The 22,132-nt window shown below is 46.7% G+C and overlaps 1 protein-coding gene across 1 annotated transcript in view; it reads left to right on the plus strand.

Moving 5' to 3' along the window:
• Nucleotides 1-5,829: 5,829 nt before the first annotated feature.
• LOC144770532 (ferritin, lower subunit-like) overlaps nucleotides 5,830-22,132 on the plus strand; it is a 70,852-nt gene continuing 54,549 nt past the window's right edge. The window contains exon 1 of the mRNA XM_078655135.1: nucleotides 5,830-5,989. Coding sequence (XP_078511261.1) covers nucleotides 5,888-5,989 — 102 coding nt within the window. The 5' untranslated portion in view covers nucleotides 5,830-5,887. The remainder of the gene's footprint in view (nucleotides 5,990-22,132) is intronic.

Here is a 22,132-nt window from a genome sequence, read left to right on the forward strand (position 1 = left end):
CTTTACAAAATCTGTTTACGCTTGGAGATGGAGCAGTGTTGTTTTGTGGTGATCAGACAACAATGTGGACTCTTTACAGGCCTGTTTACACTATATTCTGCAATTTGTGCTTACCGTAGCACAGAAGGGTTGTGTGATAGTGTAAGACCTGGCAACATGGGGTGGTTCCCCTGAATTTTTGCCTTCTGACTCTTGTTTTGCTGACTTCGTTTTTACTGGCTTTAGTAATCTGGACACTTTACCACTGCTAACCATTGCTAACAGCATATGCTTCTGTATTTAAAAAATTGTAACATTGACTTAAACACAATTGGCATATTTCATTTATTTATAAGTCCCTAGTAAAGTACGCTATATGTGCTTAGGGTCTGTAAATTAAATGCTACTAGTGGGTCTGCCGCACTGATTGTGCCACCCAATTCAGTAGCCCTGTAAACATGACTCAGGCCTACCACTGCAGAGCCTGTATGTGCAGTGTAAACTGCCATTTCGACCTGGCATGTTAACCTACTTGCCAGGTCCAAACCTTCCCTTTTATTACATATAACTCACATCTAAGGTAAGCCTGTATTTAAAATGTAGGACATGTACTTTTAAGTTTTATATGTTCTGGTAGGGAAAAACAGCAAAATTCGTTTTTTACTACTAAACGACCTATCTCTCCAATAGGTTAACATTGGGACCGCCTTAAAGCATATTTAAAGTGTCATTTCCAATTGGGAAAAGAAAGAGATTTAGAGTTTGGTGTTTCAGGACTCACAATTTAAAACCACAACTTATGTTGAAGTCGAATTTTAAAATTGAAAACCTCAAAATGCACCTTTTAGAAAGTTGGCAATTTTTACTTTAACCATTCTGCCTATCTCTGAAAACACATCTAGGTTGGGTAACAGTTGGGCTTTGTGCATCCCTTTAGACAGTCAAACAAAGGGAGCTGGAATGTGACGTGTTTCATCCAGATGAGACATCACCAGGCTGATGGGCCTGCCTGAGGTAGATTGGGAGGTAGAAGCTGACACTTGAACCTGAATAGGGCTGTGCCTATCCCCACACAAAGAGCTCTGTATCCCCCTTTAGTGACTCAGGAGCCACGGCAGGAAAGGCTGGGACCTTGTGATGTTTAACGGCCTCGTTGAATTTTCCCCCACTTCAAAGGCACATATGGATATAAGTACTTGACCCTGAGACCCCCAGATTAAAACTCTGCTGGACCCAACGACATTCTGCCAGGAAGAAGTGTTGCTGTGCTGTAGGAGGGACTGCCACTTTCCTATATGCTTTGCTGTGTTGGCCTGCTGTCTGCTGCTTCTTGCCTGGGAGCGAGAAGGACTGGATCTGCTCTCTACATCCTTGAACCCAGGTTCTCCAAGGGATTGTCTGCTTGCCTCCTTTTCTTAAGTCGCTGGGACATCAAAGACTTCAGCAACCCTGCAACAGCATCTGTACTCTGCCATCTGTAAGTCCTACCCTGACAAGTGGTGTCAATCCAGTCCTGGACCTTGGAGGTGCATTTGGTAGCTCTACTTCTGCGTTCCTCATCAGAACTGTTGTGCCCCACAAACCCTTGCCACACAGCTGCCAGCCTCACTGGAATAGACGCCGGGCGGCATTTAGCTTTGCAAGACCTTGTGGCGCAGCTGGTAGTTAATCGTAGGCCATGCCAAGACCTGCAAAGCCTTGCCGCACAGCTCCCTGGGATTGACGCAAAGCCACGCCCAGCCCCGCAAAGCCTTCCCACACAGCTCCCCGGGACTGACGCAGGATGATGCAAAGCCGCACAAAACAACGCTGCGCAGACCGCGCACCAGGATTTAAGGTACTGTATTCAGTGGGTCTAAGTGGTTCTCTGTAGCCGAACTTGTGAATTTATCCCTGTTCGATGCGACCAAATAACCACGATTGGCGCTTTTATGTGCTGTTTTCACTAAATCTTTAAAATTATGTGTCTGATTTACCCTGCCTAAAATTGTGGCCCCTACTTGCACAGGGTGCAAACCTCTGCCATCTAGAGACCCAATTTCTAACAGGTACTGTAAAAGGGTACCTGGCTGCGTTGTCAGTATCCCTCTGTCTCCTAGATCAGCCTTCCCTGTTTAAATCCCCTATTGTAATGCAATTCCTGAAAAGGTTTATTCACCAACTCCCTTTATAATTTCCCAGAGGTACCTAAACCTTGTTTTGACTTTTTTATTGGAGTCTCCATTTGAGCCTCTCCAGAGTTGTCAGCTGTGCTTGTTAAAAATATTAAAACAGTGTTTTTGGTGGCAATCACCTCAGTGGGACGGGTCAATGAGATGCAGCCCCTGAGCTTTTGTCTGCTGTTCGCAAGCTTTATCTCTGACAAATTGGGATGTGCGATACTGGGCTGCCTTCCAAGGTGGTGACTCCCTTTCACATATGCCAGTCCATATATATAACCACCCTGCCAACCTTGTTTTCCCTTCCCCACCCCACAAAGGATGAGGAGCAACTTCACAGGCTGGATCCTAGGCAGGCGGTTAGCTTCTAGCTGGACCGCACTAGAGATATACAATTGGATGACCATCTCTTCATCGGGTATTGCAATTCCAAGAAAGGCAAAGCAGTCCAGAAAATGATGCTTTCTAGGTGGATCATTCTCTGAATTAAGGCTTGTTATACTCTGGTCGAGAAAGATCCCCTGGAAGGAATCAGGGCTCATTTTACAAGATTCAAATAATCTCCTTCCCTTGCCAGACAGGTTACGGCAACACAGATTTGCAAGGCAGCTATGTGGGTATCCCAACACACTTTCACTCAGCAGTACTCTCTGGATTCCGAAGGCCACTTTGTCAGATCTGTCTTGCAAGAATCCAAAGAAGGGTACTGCTTGGGAATCTATTCTGCCATTAAGGGATCTGCAGGTAGAAGTATCCTTCAAAAGAAAATGTACTTACCTACAGTAACAATCTTTCTGGTGGATATCTGCAGATTCCCCACAGATCCCGTCCCCTCCCTGTTTGATGGATTTGTTTAGGGAAAGATTAATAAGGTTACAATTCCTGTTTGATACTGCACTATTCATTGTCGATGCTAGTCCATCTGATCGGCTAGAAGGCACGAAACAAAATGGATGGAAACTAACTTTGTTGCGCAGGGTGGGTGCTAAATAACTTTGTTAATGTCACCTGATGTCACTTCCAGCGTTGATATGAAGCCAGCGCCCCCTGCCAGCAATTTAAGAGCTTTGAAGTTTCTGCATCCATTCTAACGCTTGGGATTATTCAGTAAAATAATGAGGAATCTGCTGGTAGAGAGAGTGTCCACCAAAAGGATTGTTATGGCAGGTAAGTAACTTTTTCTTTAGAACCATCTCAGAAGTGTACCACCGATGCCAAACATTTCTTCCAAGATATTTGGAATGGAACCCTGTTTGATAGTGTCAAATGCTTCTGAACTCAAGGGGAATGGTAAGACGATTCTCCTTTGTCCAAGAAGCACATTGCATCATCCACTACTTGTAACATGGTCGTCTCTGTGCTGCATCTGGGCATAAACCCATCTAGAGAACCTCTGGTAAGTTGTTTTCCTTAGGTGTTTTTTTAACTGCTTTGTGGCAGCTTTCAAAGCATTTTGCTAGGAAGAGGCGGTTTAATACAGAGAAGCAGTTGTTCAGGTCTTTAGGATCTGCATCTTGTTTCTTGGGGAGTCACCTGTCCACTTTTCAGGCAAAGGAGAACTACTCCGTGTATCAAAGAGGCTTGAGTTAGTCAAGGGGGTGGGGGGCAATCTTATATTGTTCAATCTTTGCTGGGTTAAGATGTATGAAATTAGAGGATATCCTAAGATCTGAGTATTAACGGTCAATTTGCATGCTCACATCTAACGAGGACCATTCTTCACTAGATTTGCATGTTTAGGTCTCTGGTGGTAGGCCTGTGTTTCTGGTAGAGGTGGAAAGTTGTACCTTTTTTTACTTTAGTGTTTGGAATACTAATAGAGATCGAGGGTTTGTGGAATTTTTGACAAAGAGCTTTCTGGGATTTGTCACTAACTCTGTTTTGAGGTGGGTTGTCAAATTACCCTCTTGCATTTATTACATCGAGATTCTAAGATTTGCTTTGAAAAGTTTTGGAGTCATGGGCATTTACTAGCTTGGATAGAGAAGGAGGATAGTGCTTCCACGCTATGTGGAAGTAGACATCTGTCAGTACTTCCATTGCAATGCTATCATGCCTCTGTGTCAGTGTGTGGAAGAGAGGGGAAGAGAGGGGATGTGTTGCCATACCTGAGTGTGAATGGAGGTGCTGTGTGGGTGGCCATGCTCTCTCAGGTGGTGTTTGCGGAGCGGCTAAATTGGCTGAGTCTACACAAGGCTCTGTTGATATGTGTCATGTAGGGGCTGGTTAGTTGTGTGTGAGGTGAGTGTGGATGAAGGGCTGTCTGTGAGAATAGCAGTAACTGTTGGCTGGGTGGTACTGTGTGAGATGGAGATGCTGTGGACAAATGAGTTTGAGAAGCTGGCTGTGTTTGCGAGGGGAATTTGGAGGTGCAGGCTAAATGTGTGAGGGAAAGGTCCCTCACCGTGGAGGTACTAAGTGTGTCTGTGAAAGGGGTTACTGTTGGTGTGTGGTTATTCTAGCTATATCAGTACTGCCGGTCTGTATGAGGTATGGTGACGCAGGTGTCCGCAAGGGGAAGGCAAGGATGAAGGCTGTGTTCACAGGGCAAATGGTGCATGTGTCTCATGGAGTACTAGCTGCGACTATGCGAGGAGGCTGTGTTGTCCTGTGTGTCAGTTGCAATGTTGGTACTTTTTGTGTCTTCGTAACACAGGAGGTGCTGGTTGTGTGCAAAAATGTAGTTTTGGTTTTATGCGAGTAGATGGTGCTGAAAGCTTCTTGTGTGTGAGGGGGTGAGAAGTGGGCTGCTTGCCACATTCTGTGAGGGAGGGAGTACTATCCATGAGTGAATCGGTGTGATGGCTGCCTCTTTGTGGCGGGGAGCTGTTCGTCTGTTTGCGAGGTGGGGGCGCTGACAGCTCTTGGTGTGTGCGTGATATAGAGGTGGGGGGTGCTTGCCGGGTTCTAGAAAGATGTGGTGTTGTCACTGTTGTGTATGGATTGGGGTTCCGACTGTTGCAGTGTGTGAACGGTGGGATGCTTGCTGGGTAGGTAGAGTTGTTGGTGTATGAGAGATGGAAGTGCTTGCTGGCTGTGCCTCGGCGAGGGAGAACTGCTTTGAGGGCTGCTATTGAATGTTGGAGATAAGAAACTAATTGCGTCAAGTGCTGACAGCACTCGTGTGGGGGAGAGTGGTGGATCAGGGGGGTGCTTGCTGTGTCTGTGCAGTGGAAGCGTGGTCTGTGTAATCCGGTGCTCACGTACATCGATACGATGCCCATGGTCCGAGTTCACGTTATTTAAAACTGCAAAAATAAAATTGCTGGTGGGATGCAACCCTGCCAAGATTCTCAGGTCCAGGCGTGATGTGCTGCTCCAGGCCAGGGTTTATTCTGTGAATTCTGGGACTTGTAGTCCAGTTTAAATTATTCCATTATGAAAACAGGGCTACAAGTCCCAGTATTCTTAGGGAAAAAATGCAGCACATCACGCATAGACCTGGTGTTATTTACTGTTGACAGTCTGACAGTTTGAGGTGTGTTCTGCTTGCTATGTCTGTAATACGGGGGTGGTGTGTGTGACGTGGGTGTGTCTGTACGAGCGGGAGATCTTAGAAGTACCGTTGGTGTGGGTGTGGTGACTGTCGTTGGGCTGGCTGTGCCTGTGAGAGTGTGATTAGAGAGGCCTCTGGCTGCTGCTCGCAGAGGGGGCGGGGCTTGCGGGAGGCTGCGGGGTCCTGCGGGCAAGGGGAGGGGTAGAAAACCAGGCTCTCGTTCAACCTCCGCTTCACACGCAGAGCCATCAAGATGGAGTCACAAGTCAGACAGAACTTCCACCAGGAGTGTGAAGCCGGCCTCAACCGCACCATCAACCTCAAGTACCACGCCTCCTACGTGTACCTGTCCCTGGTGAGCAGCGGCTGGGGGCGCGCGGCGGTGGCATTGTTAGAGTGCGCGCGCGTGCCCGTGGGAAGAGCGTGCCACGAGCGCCTCGTTGTCTGCACACTCGTCTTCATTGTCGTTTCTCGTGGCTATGCTCCTCTGTCCTTTGTGTATATGGCGTTAATGAAAGTTTGCGTTTTGCATGCCCACCAGTGTGAGGGGGCTGACTGCTTTTTGTGCTCTTACCGGTGTGTTACTTGAGCGTACCTGCCTTTACCTAAAGTGCCCTCCCACCCACCCCCTCCTCGTGCTGTGAGTAGATATGTGGATTTGTGTGTGGGGGAGTAGAGGTGTTGTTGGGGATGGGGGTAGGTATTTATGCATAGTAGTTGGTTTGGACCTGGTGGGAGGGTTTATCTGAGTGCACTTTATCGTTTGCTTCCAGCACGTTATTCAGCTGCACGGTTGCCATTTGTCAAGCTTTTTAAGGTGACCCATCCGGCGTAAAATAAAACCACTACCGCACGCTCTCAACAAAGCCTTTATCCAAAATCTTAACATGTTCTGTTTTGTGCTCCTTGAGACACCTCGTCAACGTAAACCAAATCATTAAATCTGGAATCCATAACTATCAAATTACAATGCACGTAATTGATAAATAATTGACATGCCCTGAGAAAAAAGTAACAATTTAAAACAAGCATTAGAAATGCAATCGGGCTCGGATTTATTTGAGTTTGAGCTAATGGCATTGTAAATGCCAATGTATTGTTGCTATGTGTTATGGAGTGTGTTCATGTGGTGTGTACTGCCAGTGATCTCCTTGTGAGTGTGAGAATATTGCACCGTTACTGCCTGTGATGTCCTTCTTGTGAGTGTGAGAAGCTTGCACCTCTGCTGCCTGTGGTCTCCTTGTGAGTGTAAGAAGCTTGCACTGCTGCTTGTGATGTCCTTCTTGTGAGTGTGAGAAGCTTGCACCTCTGCTGCCTGTGGTCTCCTTGTGAGTGTAAGAAGCTTGCACAGCTGCTGCCTGTGATGTCCTACTCTCTACTCACTACTCTGCACTCACTACTCTGCACTCACTACTCTGCACTCACTACTCTGCACTCACTACTCTACTCACTACTCTACTCACTACTCTACTCACTACTCTACTCACTACTCTACTCACTACTCTACTCACTACTCTACTCACTACTCTGCACTCACTACTCTCCACTCACTACTCTCTACTCACTACTCTACTCACTACTCTACTTTCTACTCACTACTCTGCACTCACTACTCACTACTCTGCACTCACTACTCTACTCACTACTCTCCACTATACTCACTACTCTACCTTCTACTCACTACTCTACCTTCTACTCACTACTCTACCTTCTACTCACTACTCTACCTTCTACTCACTACTCTACCTTCTACTCACTACTCTACTCACTACTCACTACTCTACTCACTACTCTACTCACTACTCTACTCACTACTCTACTCACTACTCTACTCACTACTATACTCACTACTCTACCTTCTACTCACTACTCTACCTTCTACTCACTACTCTACTCACTACTCACTACTCTACTTTCTACTCACTACTCTACTCACTACTCTGCACTCACTACTCACTACTCTGCACTCACTACTCTACTCACTACTCACTACTCTGCACTCACTACTCTACTCACTACTCTCCACTATACTCACTACACTACCTTCTACTCACTACACTACCTTCTACTCACTACACTACCTTCTACTCACTACACTACCTTCTACTCACTACACTACCTTCTACTCACTACTCTACCTTCTACTCACTACTCTACCTTCTACTCACTACTCTACCTTCTACTCTCTACTCACTACTCTACTCACTACTCTACTCACTACTCTACTCACTACTCTACTCTACACTCACTACTCACTACTCTACTTTCTACTCACTTCTCTGCATTCACTACTTTACTCACTACTCTGCACTCACTACTCTGCACTCACTACTCTGCACTCACTACTCTACTCACTACTCTACTCACTACTCTGCACTCACTACTCACTACTCTGCACTCACTACTCTACTCACTACTCACTACTCTCCACTCACTACTATACTCACTACTCTACCTTCTACTCACTACTCTACTCACTACTCTACTTTCTACTCACTACTCTACTCACTACTCTGCACTCACTACTCACTACTCACTACTCACTACTCTGCACTCACTACTCTACTCACTACTCACTACTCTCCACTATACTCACTACTCTACCTTCTACTCACTACACTACCTTCTACTCACTACTCTACCTTCTACTCACTACTCTACCTTCTACTCACTACTCTACCTTCTACTCACTACACTACCTTCTACTCACTACTCTACCTTCTACTCACTACTCTACCTTCTACTCACTACTCTACCTTCTACTCACTACTCTACCTTCTACTCACTACTCTACCTTCTACTCACTACTCTACTCACTACTCTACTCACTACTCTACTCTACACTCACTACTCACTACTCTACTTTCTACTCACTTCTCTGCATTCACTACTTTACTCACTACTCACTACTCTGCACTCACTACTCTGCACTCACTACTCACTACTCTGCACTCACTACTCTGCACTCACTACTCTGCACTCACTACTCTGCACTCACTACTTTTGATAAAAGTGCTAATTATGAGGCAGATTATGTGGCCAATATGGCAAGTTCATAATTATGCTGTAAACCCTGCATCCAAAGTGACAGAATTGCATATTTTTCTGACCCTCGCAATTTTCTATTGCTTTATTAACATGCCATTTGTGAAAGGCAAACAAAACGTGAACATTCTAGTTTCAAACAGTGTCCATAGTTAGCCGCACACTTGAACGAACAACTCCAACAATGCCTCCCTTCTGGGAACAGAACTTGTTTTTGATGGTGCAAACTGTACCTTTTATTTTAGTAAAAATTATACACCCCTCTCTATATAATGAAGGACTGTTCTGTCATTTTACTGCGAGCAACCAAACGACATAGTCCACTATGTTAATTACTATGTTCAATGTAAAAAAATCCGTTTGGAAAAATGAAAAAACATATTTTGAAGCGTGACTTATGTACCAAAAGCGTGAAGAAGAGTGACACGTGGAGTTGATTCATATCTGTAGACCAGAGTGAAGATGTCTGATTCTGATGCAAAACTAGCATGTTATGTAAGTAGCATCTCCGACCCCAATAACACAAACACCGCTCACCTATCAAACCGCGCGTGACATGCAGTCAGTCAGCTGTCTGTTGATTCCTCTTTGAGGTTGGTGTCACGCATTTACAGCAGCAGGCGGAGTCATCCATGTCGTGTTCGTTTTATCCCGAGGAACCCACCTTTGCCGTTTCGGGGGCTTTGTGTACTGTCCACACTTGTTTTTACAGACGGACAACATAAAGATACCAAGCCTGCAGTATCTCCTTTCAACAGAACATCCGTTAAGATAACTCACAGGGTAATGCGCCCCCTGCAGCGCACTGCAGGTGACACGAAGGTTCTGCTTTTGCAGGGATAAACTGCCTGAATGCAATTCAGTTGAGAAAAGTGGTTAAGTGACATTTCATTTCCATCACTGGCAAACGGCAAATTCAACGAAAGTAACTCGACATAAAAACACGTCATTGTTTTTCTCCTCTTACACATCGCACACGTATCTCTCCTTTTTGGAGCAGTGCAATAGTGTTTGATGCTTCCTCGCTGTGGTGTCTTAGGAAGCCCATATTCACAGTAAATATAGCGCGTTTTCAAAATAAAGAGTCGTGTCACTGGCACGTGCATGTATTGTGACTCAGCAGATTAACCGCTCCCTGCTGTGACCTGCTGTCATGCTTCAGATGTCTGTTGATCGAGTACATTTACTCCAATGAATTGCGAGTTATAGGCTTTACTATGTCCTATACATAACAGAAATCACAGGTTGTTACCGCGTCAGTGTTTTGTTATTTTTTTAGTGAATGGTTTCAGTTTTCACAAATAGACTTTTAATGATTTCATTAAATCGTATTTAAACAACCCTGATTTTAAAAAGCGCTGCATATAACGAATGTTCCTTTTAATCCTTTTTACTGTTCTATTTTTTTTATCACATTTTATGGTTAATGACTGCGTCTGCTCTATGTAAAAAATGCAATATGTTATTTCCTCGAGTAATGTTGCAAAGAATTCGTGTATTTTTCTTCTCTTTCCCAAAATTGTTACTTTCACATCGTCATCAGATTCTCGCACAAACTCTCTACCCGTAGATATTAGCTTTTGCATTGCTGACTTTAAGCACATTTTCAAAAGAAAGTTATTTAAAAAAAAAAAATATATATATATATATATATATACGCACAGATTATTTCGGCTGGAGTAAAATGTTAAACGGCAATCGCTTCAATTAAGAACAGTCTAGGAAATCACCCGCCTTCACTCCGGGTAAGTCCCCTAGATGAAATCATTTTTGGTAGTTTTATATTGCACGATTCGACTCGAAGGTATTAGGTCGCTTTACAACAGCACCAGTTGCTTTAACACAAGGACACATTATTATTTATTTATGTATTAATTTATTTTTGGAGGGACGTGGACATTAAGTGATTTGCTTAGAATCACAGGAATTTGAAGAGACGCCGAGACTCGATTATCGTTCCCTAGTCCCAAACTCGAAGCTCTGTCTGTAGATCCACGTTCTCTCCCCTAGACTTGTACTTTGGGTATTTTTATCTAACGGAGGCTGTAGTGATGGTTCATGTTTCCGAAGTCTTGGCAGGGAATGGACGGCTCGAAACACCTGGAAGGTGTAAATCAGAGGCAGGGTAAACATTTCACGTCTGAACACATGACAGACCCACAGGGCTGAGCTCGCTGCATTTCTCGGCTGGAAAAGCAGAAATCTGCAGGAAACCAGAATCGATAAATCAGGTGGTGACCCTACGCTCATAAACATGTCTTTTTTATAAACCAAAAATGTGAGATACGGTCTCCGCCCAGTGCAGGGTGAACAGACAAGGGTTTGATTTGGTCAAAAAACGCCGAAGACAGTCATGCACACAAAAGCGAATCCCAGGGCTAGGTAGCATGCCAGTAAACCCGACATGTACACTTTTAACCCCTTCCATCAGAGTTGCAGTCTCTTCAACCACAGCAAACCAAACACAAGTTCTAACAGAGCTTTAATTCTTGCTGCCAAGATTTACAAACCTCTCTGTTTGAAATGCTTCATAAAAAAGGCATGTCCCTTTGCAGCGCTTAATGCTAGCTGACCCGCATCTAGGCGCCACAATGATTGGCGCATATGAATCAAGAAACCGAAGTCATTTTAAGTGAGGGAGTCACAGCTCGAAAAACAACGTGTCTCGCAAGTTAGAAACGAAACCCGCACAGAAATGTACGCACAATATTGGAGCCGGCTTGCACTGATATATTGAAATTGCATTTATATAGCGCTTCCTATTTGGCAGCATTTTTAAACTCCTGTGCAAGCTGATTCAGATTGCACTGCGCCCTTAAAGCACCCCTAGCTCACAAGGCGCCATGCTACAATAGGTAAGCTGTTTTTTTACCTTTACATTTTGTCTTGTCTTCTTTCAAACAATTCCTAGTGCTTCGCGTTAACAACAATCTGTAGACATGTTTTTTACTACCTCAGACCTAAGTTCCTGTTACTCATTTTATGTCGTTGATACATTTCGGAAAGGATGCTGGTTTCTTTGGAACGTTTGCAAGTTACAACTAATGGAACAATGCATTCAGAACTGTGTAGGCAGCTCTGGAGAATAGTGTACCTGCTGCAGAATTCCGTATGAAGATTCAAGCCTTCATGCTTCTGAGGTCGATAAAACCGAGTGTCCCTGATTTATAAACCAGCGCTTCTCCGTTGGACAGCGAGCGCTGGTAGTCACAAGGCAAAGACAACCGATTTAATAAAATGAAAATCAGTATTTATTGTCAATAGCTGACTAATACCCCTTCGTGCATGAGTGTGGGTTAAATATGTGTACATTGAATTCGATACTAAGCCTCTGGGATGGGTGGGAACAAATCGACATGCTCGCCGAACGCAAGATTTATCCCCCTGACAGCTCCTCGGCACTGGAACAGTAAAACTCCAAATGAAAGAAGCAAGCTGCCGAAACCGCGATAAACCCATTCACCCCCTGAATAAATATGCTTGGACTTGCACCCACCCACAGGAGGCGCAAACAAACACCGAGGCCCTTAAAACCACTTTTAAAGCTGCACGACCTCCACCGCTTCCCGCCCGGTGCGCGTGCCAACTGAAACATGATGCCACGGCCATGTGTGTGTGTGTTTATGACTTTTTGTATGCAATGCCATGGTGAACGCGCTCGCACCATCTGGATTGCATTACACGGGCACTCTGACAGCTCCTAATTAACATTAATCACTCGGCCGTGCTCGTTCGCGCACACAATATGCCACATCGGCCACGCGTAAATTACTTATAGCCTATCAGGTCAACGCTACAAAAAAAACAGCACAGCGAAGACGAATCACTAGGCAGATACCAGAAAACACTAAGGAATGTGCCTGGAAATAGCCCTTTCTGAATTCCTTCTTCTTTTGAACGCATAAGATCTCGGGAAGCTCCGCCTCCCCACTTCGCGGAGGCCCGAGCCCTAAATACACGTTAGAGTCCTGGAAAAGATGCATTATTGAAGAGTCTTCCTAAAAGTAATGTACAACTGCAGACCTGTTCTGAAAAGATAACATTCATTACATTGACATTTCCTAGAAATAAGTTTATATTTTTAATCTTCCTTGATCGCTGCCCCAGAAAGCCTTCCGGGACCCCATGGTGACCCTTCTCTGCGCCTCTAGAGCCCAGCTGTGATATGGTAGAGAGGGGAAAAGGCGATGTTGGGGGTGAATACACCAAGGGGTGAAGCAGAGAAAGAGGTAAGGTTGAAAGATAGGTGAGTTTGAGTGCAGTAGAGGCATCAAACGTTGAGGTGTGATTTAGCGATAGAATCAGAGCGTGTTAAGGTAAATAAAAAGAAAGGAGTTATAGAAATACAGGTTGAGTAAATGGAGTAGTGAGGTGGTGCGAAGGCTAGAGCGGTGATGTGAAGAAAGATACTTGAGGTGTATTGAACAACTGGGTTGGAGAAACAGACTCCCTGTCCTGCGCAGAGCGTCATGGGCAGATTGGCACTGTGGGCACTTGGGCATGGGCCGAAGGGCCGGTGTCTCGGCGCACTCTGTGGGGTGGTTTTTCTTCCTTTACCAGTCCACAGAGAGCACTGACAGGGAGAGGATAGCAGCTTTGCAGTGCGGCCGGCCGTTCAGCGATGATCAGAAATGGCCTCTCCTTGACCCTCTGCCCTGCCAAGCAATCATGCTGATGGTGGGCCGGGGAGGGGTGATTGTGTGCCAGAATCGGCCTCTCTGGGGGCCAGGTGTTGCTCAGGCCTATGAACCATTTTCACCTAGGTTCCCCTGGGGCTCACACAGCCCAGAAACAGTGCTTGCATTAGTCCTCGCCCTCAGCCCTTCTCATTCAGCGCATAGAGGGTGAGGAAGAATGAGTCTCACTATGGGGGCCAGATGATGTGGGGAACTCGCACCATCTTCACCTTAGCCTCCCCCCTTAACCACCTTGGATGGCCCAGAAGCTGTGTTTTTGCTTTAGCCACTCTACTGCCACGCCATTGCCCTGAGGCACTGAAGGGCTGGGGAGGGCTGAGTAATTTACAAATAGCTGGGGCCTCGCCGTTTTCAGGTGCTCCTGCGCTGGAGGGCTGGGGAATAATTTTGTAATTGAAAGGGTCCTCGCTGTTTTCAGATGCTCCTGCGCTGGAGGGCTGGGGAATCATTCGGTTTCGCCTAAGTGAAAGCCTGCGCACTGCGCAGGCTTTTCACGCAGGTGAAAACCTAATGAGAATAATATGTGGCTTTGGAATACGCCCTCTGTTCCATTGGCTAGCTCCATAAATGGAGGCTAGCCATTGGAACAGAGATCTGTCCGTCATGGCCGGACCAGATTCGTGGGCGTTCCTGCGATTTCTTCCCTCTCCACCCCTTTCCGATCGTCATTGCAGCGGTGGGCGTGTGTAATTTTTTTTTTTGTTGTCTCGCCATGTTTTCTTCATTTCTACCGTGTAGAAGTCCAGGTGAGTGCTTTTTCTTGCCGTTCCCGCCCCCCCTCCCGCTGTCCGTGCCTTTCCCGCCCCTCTCCCGCTGTCCGTGCCTTTCCCGCACCCCCTCCCGCTGTCCGTGCCTTTCCCGCACCCCCTCCCGCTGTCCGTGCCTTTCCCGCACCCCCTCCCGCTGTCCGTGCCTTTCCTTGTTTTCAGAAGGAATGTAAGGGCATTTGATGTTTTCATTGGGCATATGGTGAAGAGGATCCTGCATCCCGACACCGTGCCTATACATTCAAAGTAAACTCGTCCGCGTGTACGGCTCCTTGTTCAGTTGTTGCAGAGGTATCCGGGTTCAAAACTAAAAGCTGCGTTCACCACGCTTACTTAAAAAGCCCGGCGTATCTCTGCGTCGTATGCAGGAGTGGCTGGTTGGAGCTTGACATGCAGGAAACGTGTTCTTTTGTGCATGTGTTTTTTTTTTTTTACGGCATGGTTATTGTTGTTGAGAGTATTTGGAATATTAATGTTGAATCTATATTAAATTATGCTCGATTTAGATAATTGCACGCGCTTAATCTGTATTTGGGGTTTGCATGCACACAATGTATTTAATCTGTAGTGCTTAGAAGACCGCCGAGGTGCTTGCATAGTGTGCGCGGTTCTCACGATGCCAGTAGCAGGCTGCTGGTGCGGCCGCTCGCCGCCCTTGTTCCACAAGTGTCTGCAAGGACTTTCTCCTTTTGTATTCTCACTCAGACCTTTTATTCACAAGCTGAGAGAAACCCTGAAAAGGGAGCGGAGGGTGGGGTTGGGGGGGACTGGGGCTCCACCGGCATCCAGAGTCCGAGGAGTGGGGGTGGGGCCGCATCCAGGTCCCTCCACCCGTGCCAGGCAGGAGGGAGAATGTCGGGGTCCTGCTGGGTCCCCTCCCAGAACCCCACGCACGGACAGTGGTAATGCCTTTCTGCGCGTTTTAATGTTTAAACAATTCACTTAAAGGGGTATTTATGTCAACTTTTACGGATTTCGGATAGGAATTTATTGGAGTTCGTCCTCTTTTGGAATGTTAGTGTTTGCTGATTATGAGAAAGAAAAGGCACCTGTGGATGCCCACGTTATGCAGATTCGTAGTGTTGTGTGATTGGTGGGCAGAGGGATGCGTCTCGGAAGGTGCCTAGAGACCCGCGGTGCCCCCACGGAAGCGCCCGGGGAGACAAGACACCGCTTCAAAGCCCCAGCCCCACAGCGGACGCCAGCAGCATCCTCCCCACCGCCACCTCTGCCTTTGAAGGCGGATTTCCTTCCCTTTCTTTCCCTGGCACCTGTCTGAGCTCCGGTAACTCTAGTAGCCAATGACAGCGCAGAATACAGGGCGTGGAAGCTCTCCTTGGCACAAAGAGCCTTGAAGGCCACCCCACGTGCTGTAGGGGGGTATGGTGGGTCCTCGGTGCCCATGCTGGTGATCTGCGGTCCGCCGCGTGCCTCCCGGATGTTGAATATCCGTATTGCCATGATGAGCAACAGCAGTTGATGCGCTTGCAGAGTATGATAAAAGAAGCGTTGGTGTGGTTTGCTAAAATCTCCGCAGCGGTTTCACTTTAGCACACGAAACCCCGGACATCTGAGTCTCCACGAGTGCAGTTATGCTCTCAGCCCCCCTCACTCCTCCGACAGCCTCCATTATTTGACATTTCACGTTCACCTGCATGTCCCAACCCCATCTCTTGTCTTTTGCTGTTTGTCCTTGCTTGCACTCTCTTTAACCTCCTGTCTCTGCTCCTCATAGCCAGGCATTCTCTATTCCAGCACCCTGCCTCTCTTATGCACACCCAGCTTTCACTTTCGCAGCTCCACCAGCTTCAGACCCAACTCTGAACAAGTGTGAGTCCCCGGACACCGACGACGGTGATAAGCTTTCTTATTGGCTACTCGGCACGCTTATTCAATCTATGCGTGCAACCACGACCATCTGGATAGTTGTGTCATACCAAATACATGGCTCTTATAATGGAGCACAAGAGAAGACTGCTCATTGAAGCCCTTGGGGCCTCCTGTTCCTCACTTAGGTAAGGACCAACGGTTTCTATAGAACCCGACATGGCCTATGCCCCAACCCATAACTGAACACCAGGCCAGGGCTAGACCACCTGCTGAATTCATTTTGCTTGGCCAAATAGGGACAGGTTCATCTGCATTAAAATGGTATTTGTTTCGAAATATGCCTGTTAGATTTAGAATATCTGTATTACGTGATGTATAGCCGTATGTTGGGTTTTCTGCAGCTGGTTTGGCCTCCCAGTACAAATCGGGTTTTACACCTCGTCTCCCTGGTTTACAAGATCCTATCGTTCTTTTTGTATTATGGTAAGTAAAAGAAGTGTAAGGATAGTTGGTGTTTTGTTGCTGATAATGATGTTTATAAGTTTGTTGGTTATGGCTGTATAAGGTTATGCCTTTCGCAAAATTGTGACACTGGTGATCATGTCTTTGGGATACAAGGCATTTTTCAGGAGACTAACAAAATAAACTAAGTGTTTTCTACATGCTCCTATTACATACAAAACAGCTTTTAACATGTAGATGGCAGGGCCCTCTTTTTTTTGTAGCCAAAACGTAAAATAGCTTAATTGTGCATGGTGCCGTTTGCAGGGGTGGGTTGCGTGATGTCCCGCTCTGCACAAAAATAATTGCTCTGCCCGATTCATGCTTCCCGTCGACACTAACTCAATCGCAGTTTGTCCAGTACTTTAAGTGCCATGATTATACACTCTGGCCATACCATCGCCACCCCCCCCTCCTTACAGTTTTCTGTAGCCAACAATTAACTGCGCAAGCAGACTTATCAGATCGCTACATCTGCTCCCTATCTAGAAGTAACCAGTTCCTATAGCTACAGGCTATCAACTCGCACTATCCAGCACAAAGCAGTGTGAGTCTTCTAGGGAGAGCATGGTGTGTGGGAGAGCATGGTGTGTGAGAGGCAGCAGTGTGAGTCTTCTAGGGAGAGCATGGTGTGTGGGAGAGCATGGTGTGTGAGAGGCAGCAGTGTGTGAGAGACAGCAGTGTGAGAGACCTTTTATTTATGTTTTGGTTTTTGAAACATAAATAAAACGCATTGTTATCTGCAATATCATTAGCTCAAACTCGCGTAAATACGCGACCTATTGCATTGCAAATGCTATAGGTCTCGCATTTGCGAGAGATTAAGCTATTGGCATTGTAAATGACAATGCCATTTATTTATTTTCAAAACCAACACCTAAATAAAAATCGTCATTTACAATGCCAATAGCTCAAACTTTTCAAAAGGCGAAACCATTGCATTGTAAATGCTTGTTTTTTAAGAGAAAGGGGCCTCGCTGTTTTCAGATGCTCCTGGGCTGGGAATAATTTGGTAATAGAAAGGGGCCTGGCTGATTTTCAGGTGCTCAGCTTGTAGGACATTGTCACCTTGGCCCTGTGTCCTTCTCAAGAACAATATCCTCCCACTAACATTCCTTGTGTGTTTCATGAAAGGCCACGCCCCGCGAATGTGGGCCACGCCCCGTGAATGTGGGTCAATTTTTTTCGTCAGTGCCCGGGCCAAATTGTGATCCCAACCCGACACTGCAGAGCGTCATAGCAGCCCGCTCACGCCAATCCCCGCGCGGCTCTTATAGCACGAGAGAGGATGTAGGCTTATGGCTAGAGCAGTCGACCTCGAAGCTGGGGAACCGATTTCAAGTCTCCACAGGAACACTCCATATCCTGTGATTCTGGGCAAATCACTTAATTTCCTCACACCTAAAAAAAAAATATGAATGTGTCCATCTATAACAAAACTGGTGCTCATGTAAAACGCTCTGATACCTGATATCTTTGGGTTGAGTTCGCACTATATAAAACTTAAAACAAAAAAAGAGCATAGTGGGGATTGCAGAGGGAATTCTCTGCTGCTCTCTCAGTATCTGCTGGGGCCCGTAAGTGTTTTAAAAAAAAAATAAAATAATAATAATAATTATTAACCTGCTCACCACCTCTTCATTCGTATCAGCCGCCACTGGTTTGTGTCACATATGTGCAGTAGGTCAGTGAGTCTTGCTCCTCAAGTGTTGTGGGGATTCTGTTGCTTCCTGGGTGATTTGTGCTATGGAGGATACCCCCACCCCCATGGATAGCGTGTATTTCTCGCTCTTAAGGGTGCTTTGAGTGGCTTGCTGTATTTGTACAGATACCTAGTGTGTTGTGCATGTATAAACACTGTCACGAAAAAATTGGGAGCCTGTGCATCTCCTAAGGGTCATTTCACGGCTTTGTGTCTAGCAGGAGTATTGCATTTGGTATGCAAAGAATGGGTACAATCCTGTGTTCCTTGCTCTACAGCATAGCATGGCCTTTGTCACATGCCTGCATGAACATGTGCACTTCCGCTGCCTGCTAAGTGAGAGCCTTTACTGAAAGAGCATTGTTTTACAAGAAGATGAGAAAAAAAGAAAGTAATGAAAGCTGTGTTATAAGTGGGCAGGTTTATTAGATCACTTCACACCCAAAGGAGAGATGCAAACAATGCATAGCTTCGCACACTCGTCCTCCCCAACTCAGAATTGTATTCACAACAAATGGTGCATATGTTATTAGGGCCACTGGATTTATGCAGCAGGAAAGGACCAAATTATGCGACCCGGACGAGTAAAATATGAGGGGGGGGAAAAGGCAAATTATTCGACATAATGTGGCACTTTTTGTTTTGGTATTCATTACTTCATTAGGTTTCGCCTGGAGCACGGCGCTTTAGCTCCGCCTCCAGAGAAATCTGTAGTTTTCAGTAAGGGACACTTGAATCCGCCCTCTGTTCCATTGGCTAGCTCCATAAATGGAGGCTAGCCATTGGAACAGAGATCTGTCCGTCATTCACGGACCAGATTCGGGGGCGTTCCCGAGATTTTTTCCATGGGCGTTCCGCTCTCCACCCTTTTTGCATCGTCATTGGGCGGTGGGCGGAGTTTCGTTTTTTTTTTTTTTTTTCTTCTGGGTTTGTTGTTGTCACTCCATGCCGACCACGGCCGCCGGAGGAAGCCCAGGTGAGTGCTTGTTTTTAAATCTTGCCTTCCCGCCCCCTCCTCCCCCTCCCCGTGTGTCCGTTCCGCCCCCCTCCCCGTGTGCCCGGTCCCTCCCCTTTCACTGAAAGTGATTTGTTTCTGGAGCACGGGTCAGATGCGCTGTCCATTCCCGCCCCCCTCCCGCTGTCCGTGTGTACGTTTTTGCTACTTTTATTTCATTCGTCTAGAAAGTTAATGTGCCCAGATCGCTTATTAGGTTTTTTCCAGCTAATCTAGCAATGCATCTGTTTTAATGTGTCTTTCTTCTGTCTCTATGGTTTGCTGTAGCGCCGTCCTGAGTCCTTCGTTTGTGTCTTTGAACCGCGGCTGGTGGTTCTTTCTCTGTGTCCATTGTAAGTACTGAGGTTGTCCCGGATGCGGTGTGTTCTCCCTCCGGTGTCGCTGTTTGTGGTCTTTTCGGGACAGGACGGAAGAACGTTTCGCCTTCTGACCCTGCCCGGGTACGCGCCTGATTGCGACCCGGCACCTTGCTCCAATCTCGGTAATCGTTCTGAGGTGAAATCCTACCCACTAGGCCTCGCCTCTGGCGCGCTCTCTAAACTGTGCTGAGGTCGAGTTTAAGGGTTACCCACTCCATCTGCCTAATATCCGAGCCATCCGTCACCGGTCGCGGGCGGGAGTCGTCCAGAGCACAGGGAAGGCTCCTGGTCTAAAGTCGGGTGACTCTGAGATTAACGATTGGCGAAACGGGAGGGTATTTGAGGTGTTTTTTTAACGGACGCTTTCTGGTTTGTGGGAGGGCCTTGCGATATTAAGTGGCGGTAACGCAGGACATATGTTTGTGGCACGTAATCGCAATTATGCTGCTGAAGCTTGGGGAGCGGCAAAAGCCGTTCACTTTGTGCTTGCAGCAATGAATGGTAACCGTTACCGTAACACCCACCCTAATGGACTGGACACCACCTACCACGGAGGCTGGTATCCTGCAACCCATCGCCACCCTTAACGTGGCTCCTTGTGCAGTTCTGATGCCACCCACAGAGGTTACGAGGTAAAACCATGCTTCCTTCCTCCCTCCCTCTAAGCCCCGTTAGAGCTCAGGGCTCTGCAGTAGCAAGGGAGGCAACGGAAGCGTAGACAGGAAGGGCAGAGACCTCATGTCCCGCCAGCCTGGCCGCGCCCTTGCGCTGCCGGGTTTTAGGGGATCTACTCGGCGTCCTCACCTAAATGCCAGATCCTCATGTGCCACCCCCTTTCCATAGCCCGTGGGGGCATGATCCCTCCCTCTCCTTAACCATGACTTGTTAACACTGCACAGATAAAATCACACCTCTTCGTGATTCCATCTGTTATCACATGCAGTTCTTCATGATTGTAAAATCTTTTATGCCACGGTCCGGTGTTCACCTAATTTCCGGTTCGTCGGGAAAACCCCTCGAATGCCTGACGTTCCCTGTTGAGTGTCAAGGGCACTGCACATCTCTCGCCTGCCTGAACCGTGACAGCCCGCCTTCGACTCCTTACCATTCATTCACTCACTTAAAGTAATCCACTGACTTGCATGCAATCCTGGCCACCAAAATGTATACCTCTCTTCACCATTCCCCAGTTTCATCTCCATGCAGCCACACCCCTGACTCGCTGGCCCGGTACCCCCGGCTCCAACCTCCATCAGCCCCAAAATCAGTTCATACTGTGTTCCCTCTCGGGCCGCCCTACTCATTCCCACCGACTTTTACTTGGCAGCGCTTTGACAACTCTTGCCCCCTTCCCCTGCAGTGCATATTTCTTTTATTTATTTATTCAAAGTTTTATATAGCGCCAACAAGATCCTTACAGATATCAGAGCGCTTCACAGAGACAGGGGTAGGGGCAGCAGGAATGAACAGAGATAATGGGAGCAATATAATAGTCACTAACATAGTAGGATAATAATAACGTACAGAAAACATATCAATATACAGTCAGGTAAACCAGTAATAGACGGCACAAGTCATTGATCCCACTACAGAAGGGTTCAGGTAAACCTTGGATGTGTGGATGGCTTATATCAATTTCTTAGGATAGAGAGAACACTGGGTGGGGGCATCGGGAGGGTGATTCAATAAACCAAAAGTGTATCATATATTGGCTTTTGTATTTCATAACTAATTTATTGAACATGATTTTACCATCTAACATCACCATTAAGGGCACTCCTTTTAAAGGCGGAGCAGTCGCCAGGCTCGCCAGACCTACTGTTGGGATTCCAACTGTCTCTGAAAGGATTCAGGGACGCCATTGATTTTATTTCAAGGCCCTCCTCTACTTATCTAAGGAATAACCTTGTAAATAACTGAAATTACCCTTTCTGGAGTATCTTTTTTTTTTTCTTCAGGGGTGCTTGGAATCTCCCTGTAAATTTGTATTGCAGGGCGATTTAAGAGGAACAAGTAGCATATTAACTTAGGTAAAATAGGCTGCTCTTGCATGATTTTATTTTAATTCTCCTCTCAAACTGCTGAGATACAGTCTGGTGAAGGCTATATGTAGGTGCCCTTCCCATGTACCTCTTGAAGGTTAAAACTAAGAGCAGACAATGGTATTCTTTGGAGGAGAGCACACAAAGATGCCATCCATCCTTTACAGTGTAATCTGATCTTTCTTTCCGACATTCCAGTATGGCCGCCCGAATGTTGAACCTTTTTCCCTGTGTACGCTTCACTCCCCGTTGTCCATGACGTATTCAGGATGCACGTTGTCCCGCGGGATTTGGCGCGATCTCCATCTCACATTTAAACTGCGGTGCCACGTACCAGGGATTGCCCCGTCTACCCGGACATAGCGCGTGGGTAGGTTGCCGGCGCTAGTTCTAATTAGAACAGGTGAGTGCTTTCACGATACTGGGTGGCAGCAGTATTACCCTGGACTGCTCCCTGAGTCTAGGGGTTACCGAAGCGGAGCCTACACTGCCTACGGACTAGCAGAGCGTGTGGGCTTGTCTCTTTCCAAGTGCCCTTGG

Source organism: Lissotriton helveticus, chromosome 7, assembly GCF_964261635.1.
Source record: "Lissotriton helveticus chromosome 7, aLisHel1.1, whole genome shotgun sequence".
NCBI classification, from domain to species: domain Eukaryota; kingdom Metazoa; phylum Chordata; class Amphibia; order Caudata; family Salamandridae; genus Lissotriton; species Lissotriton helveticus.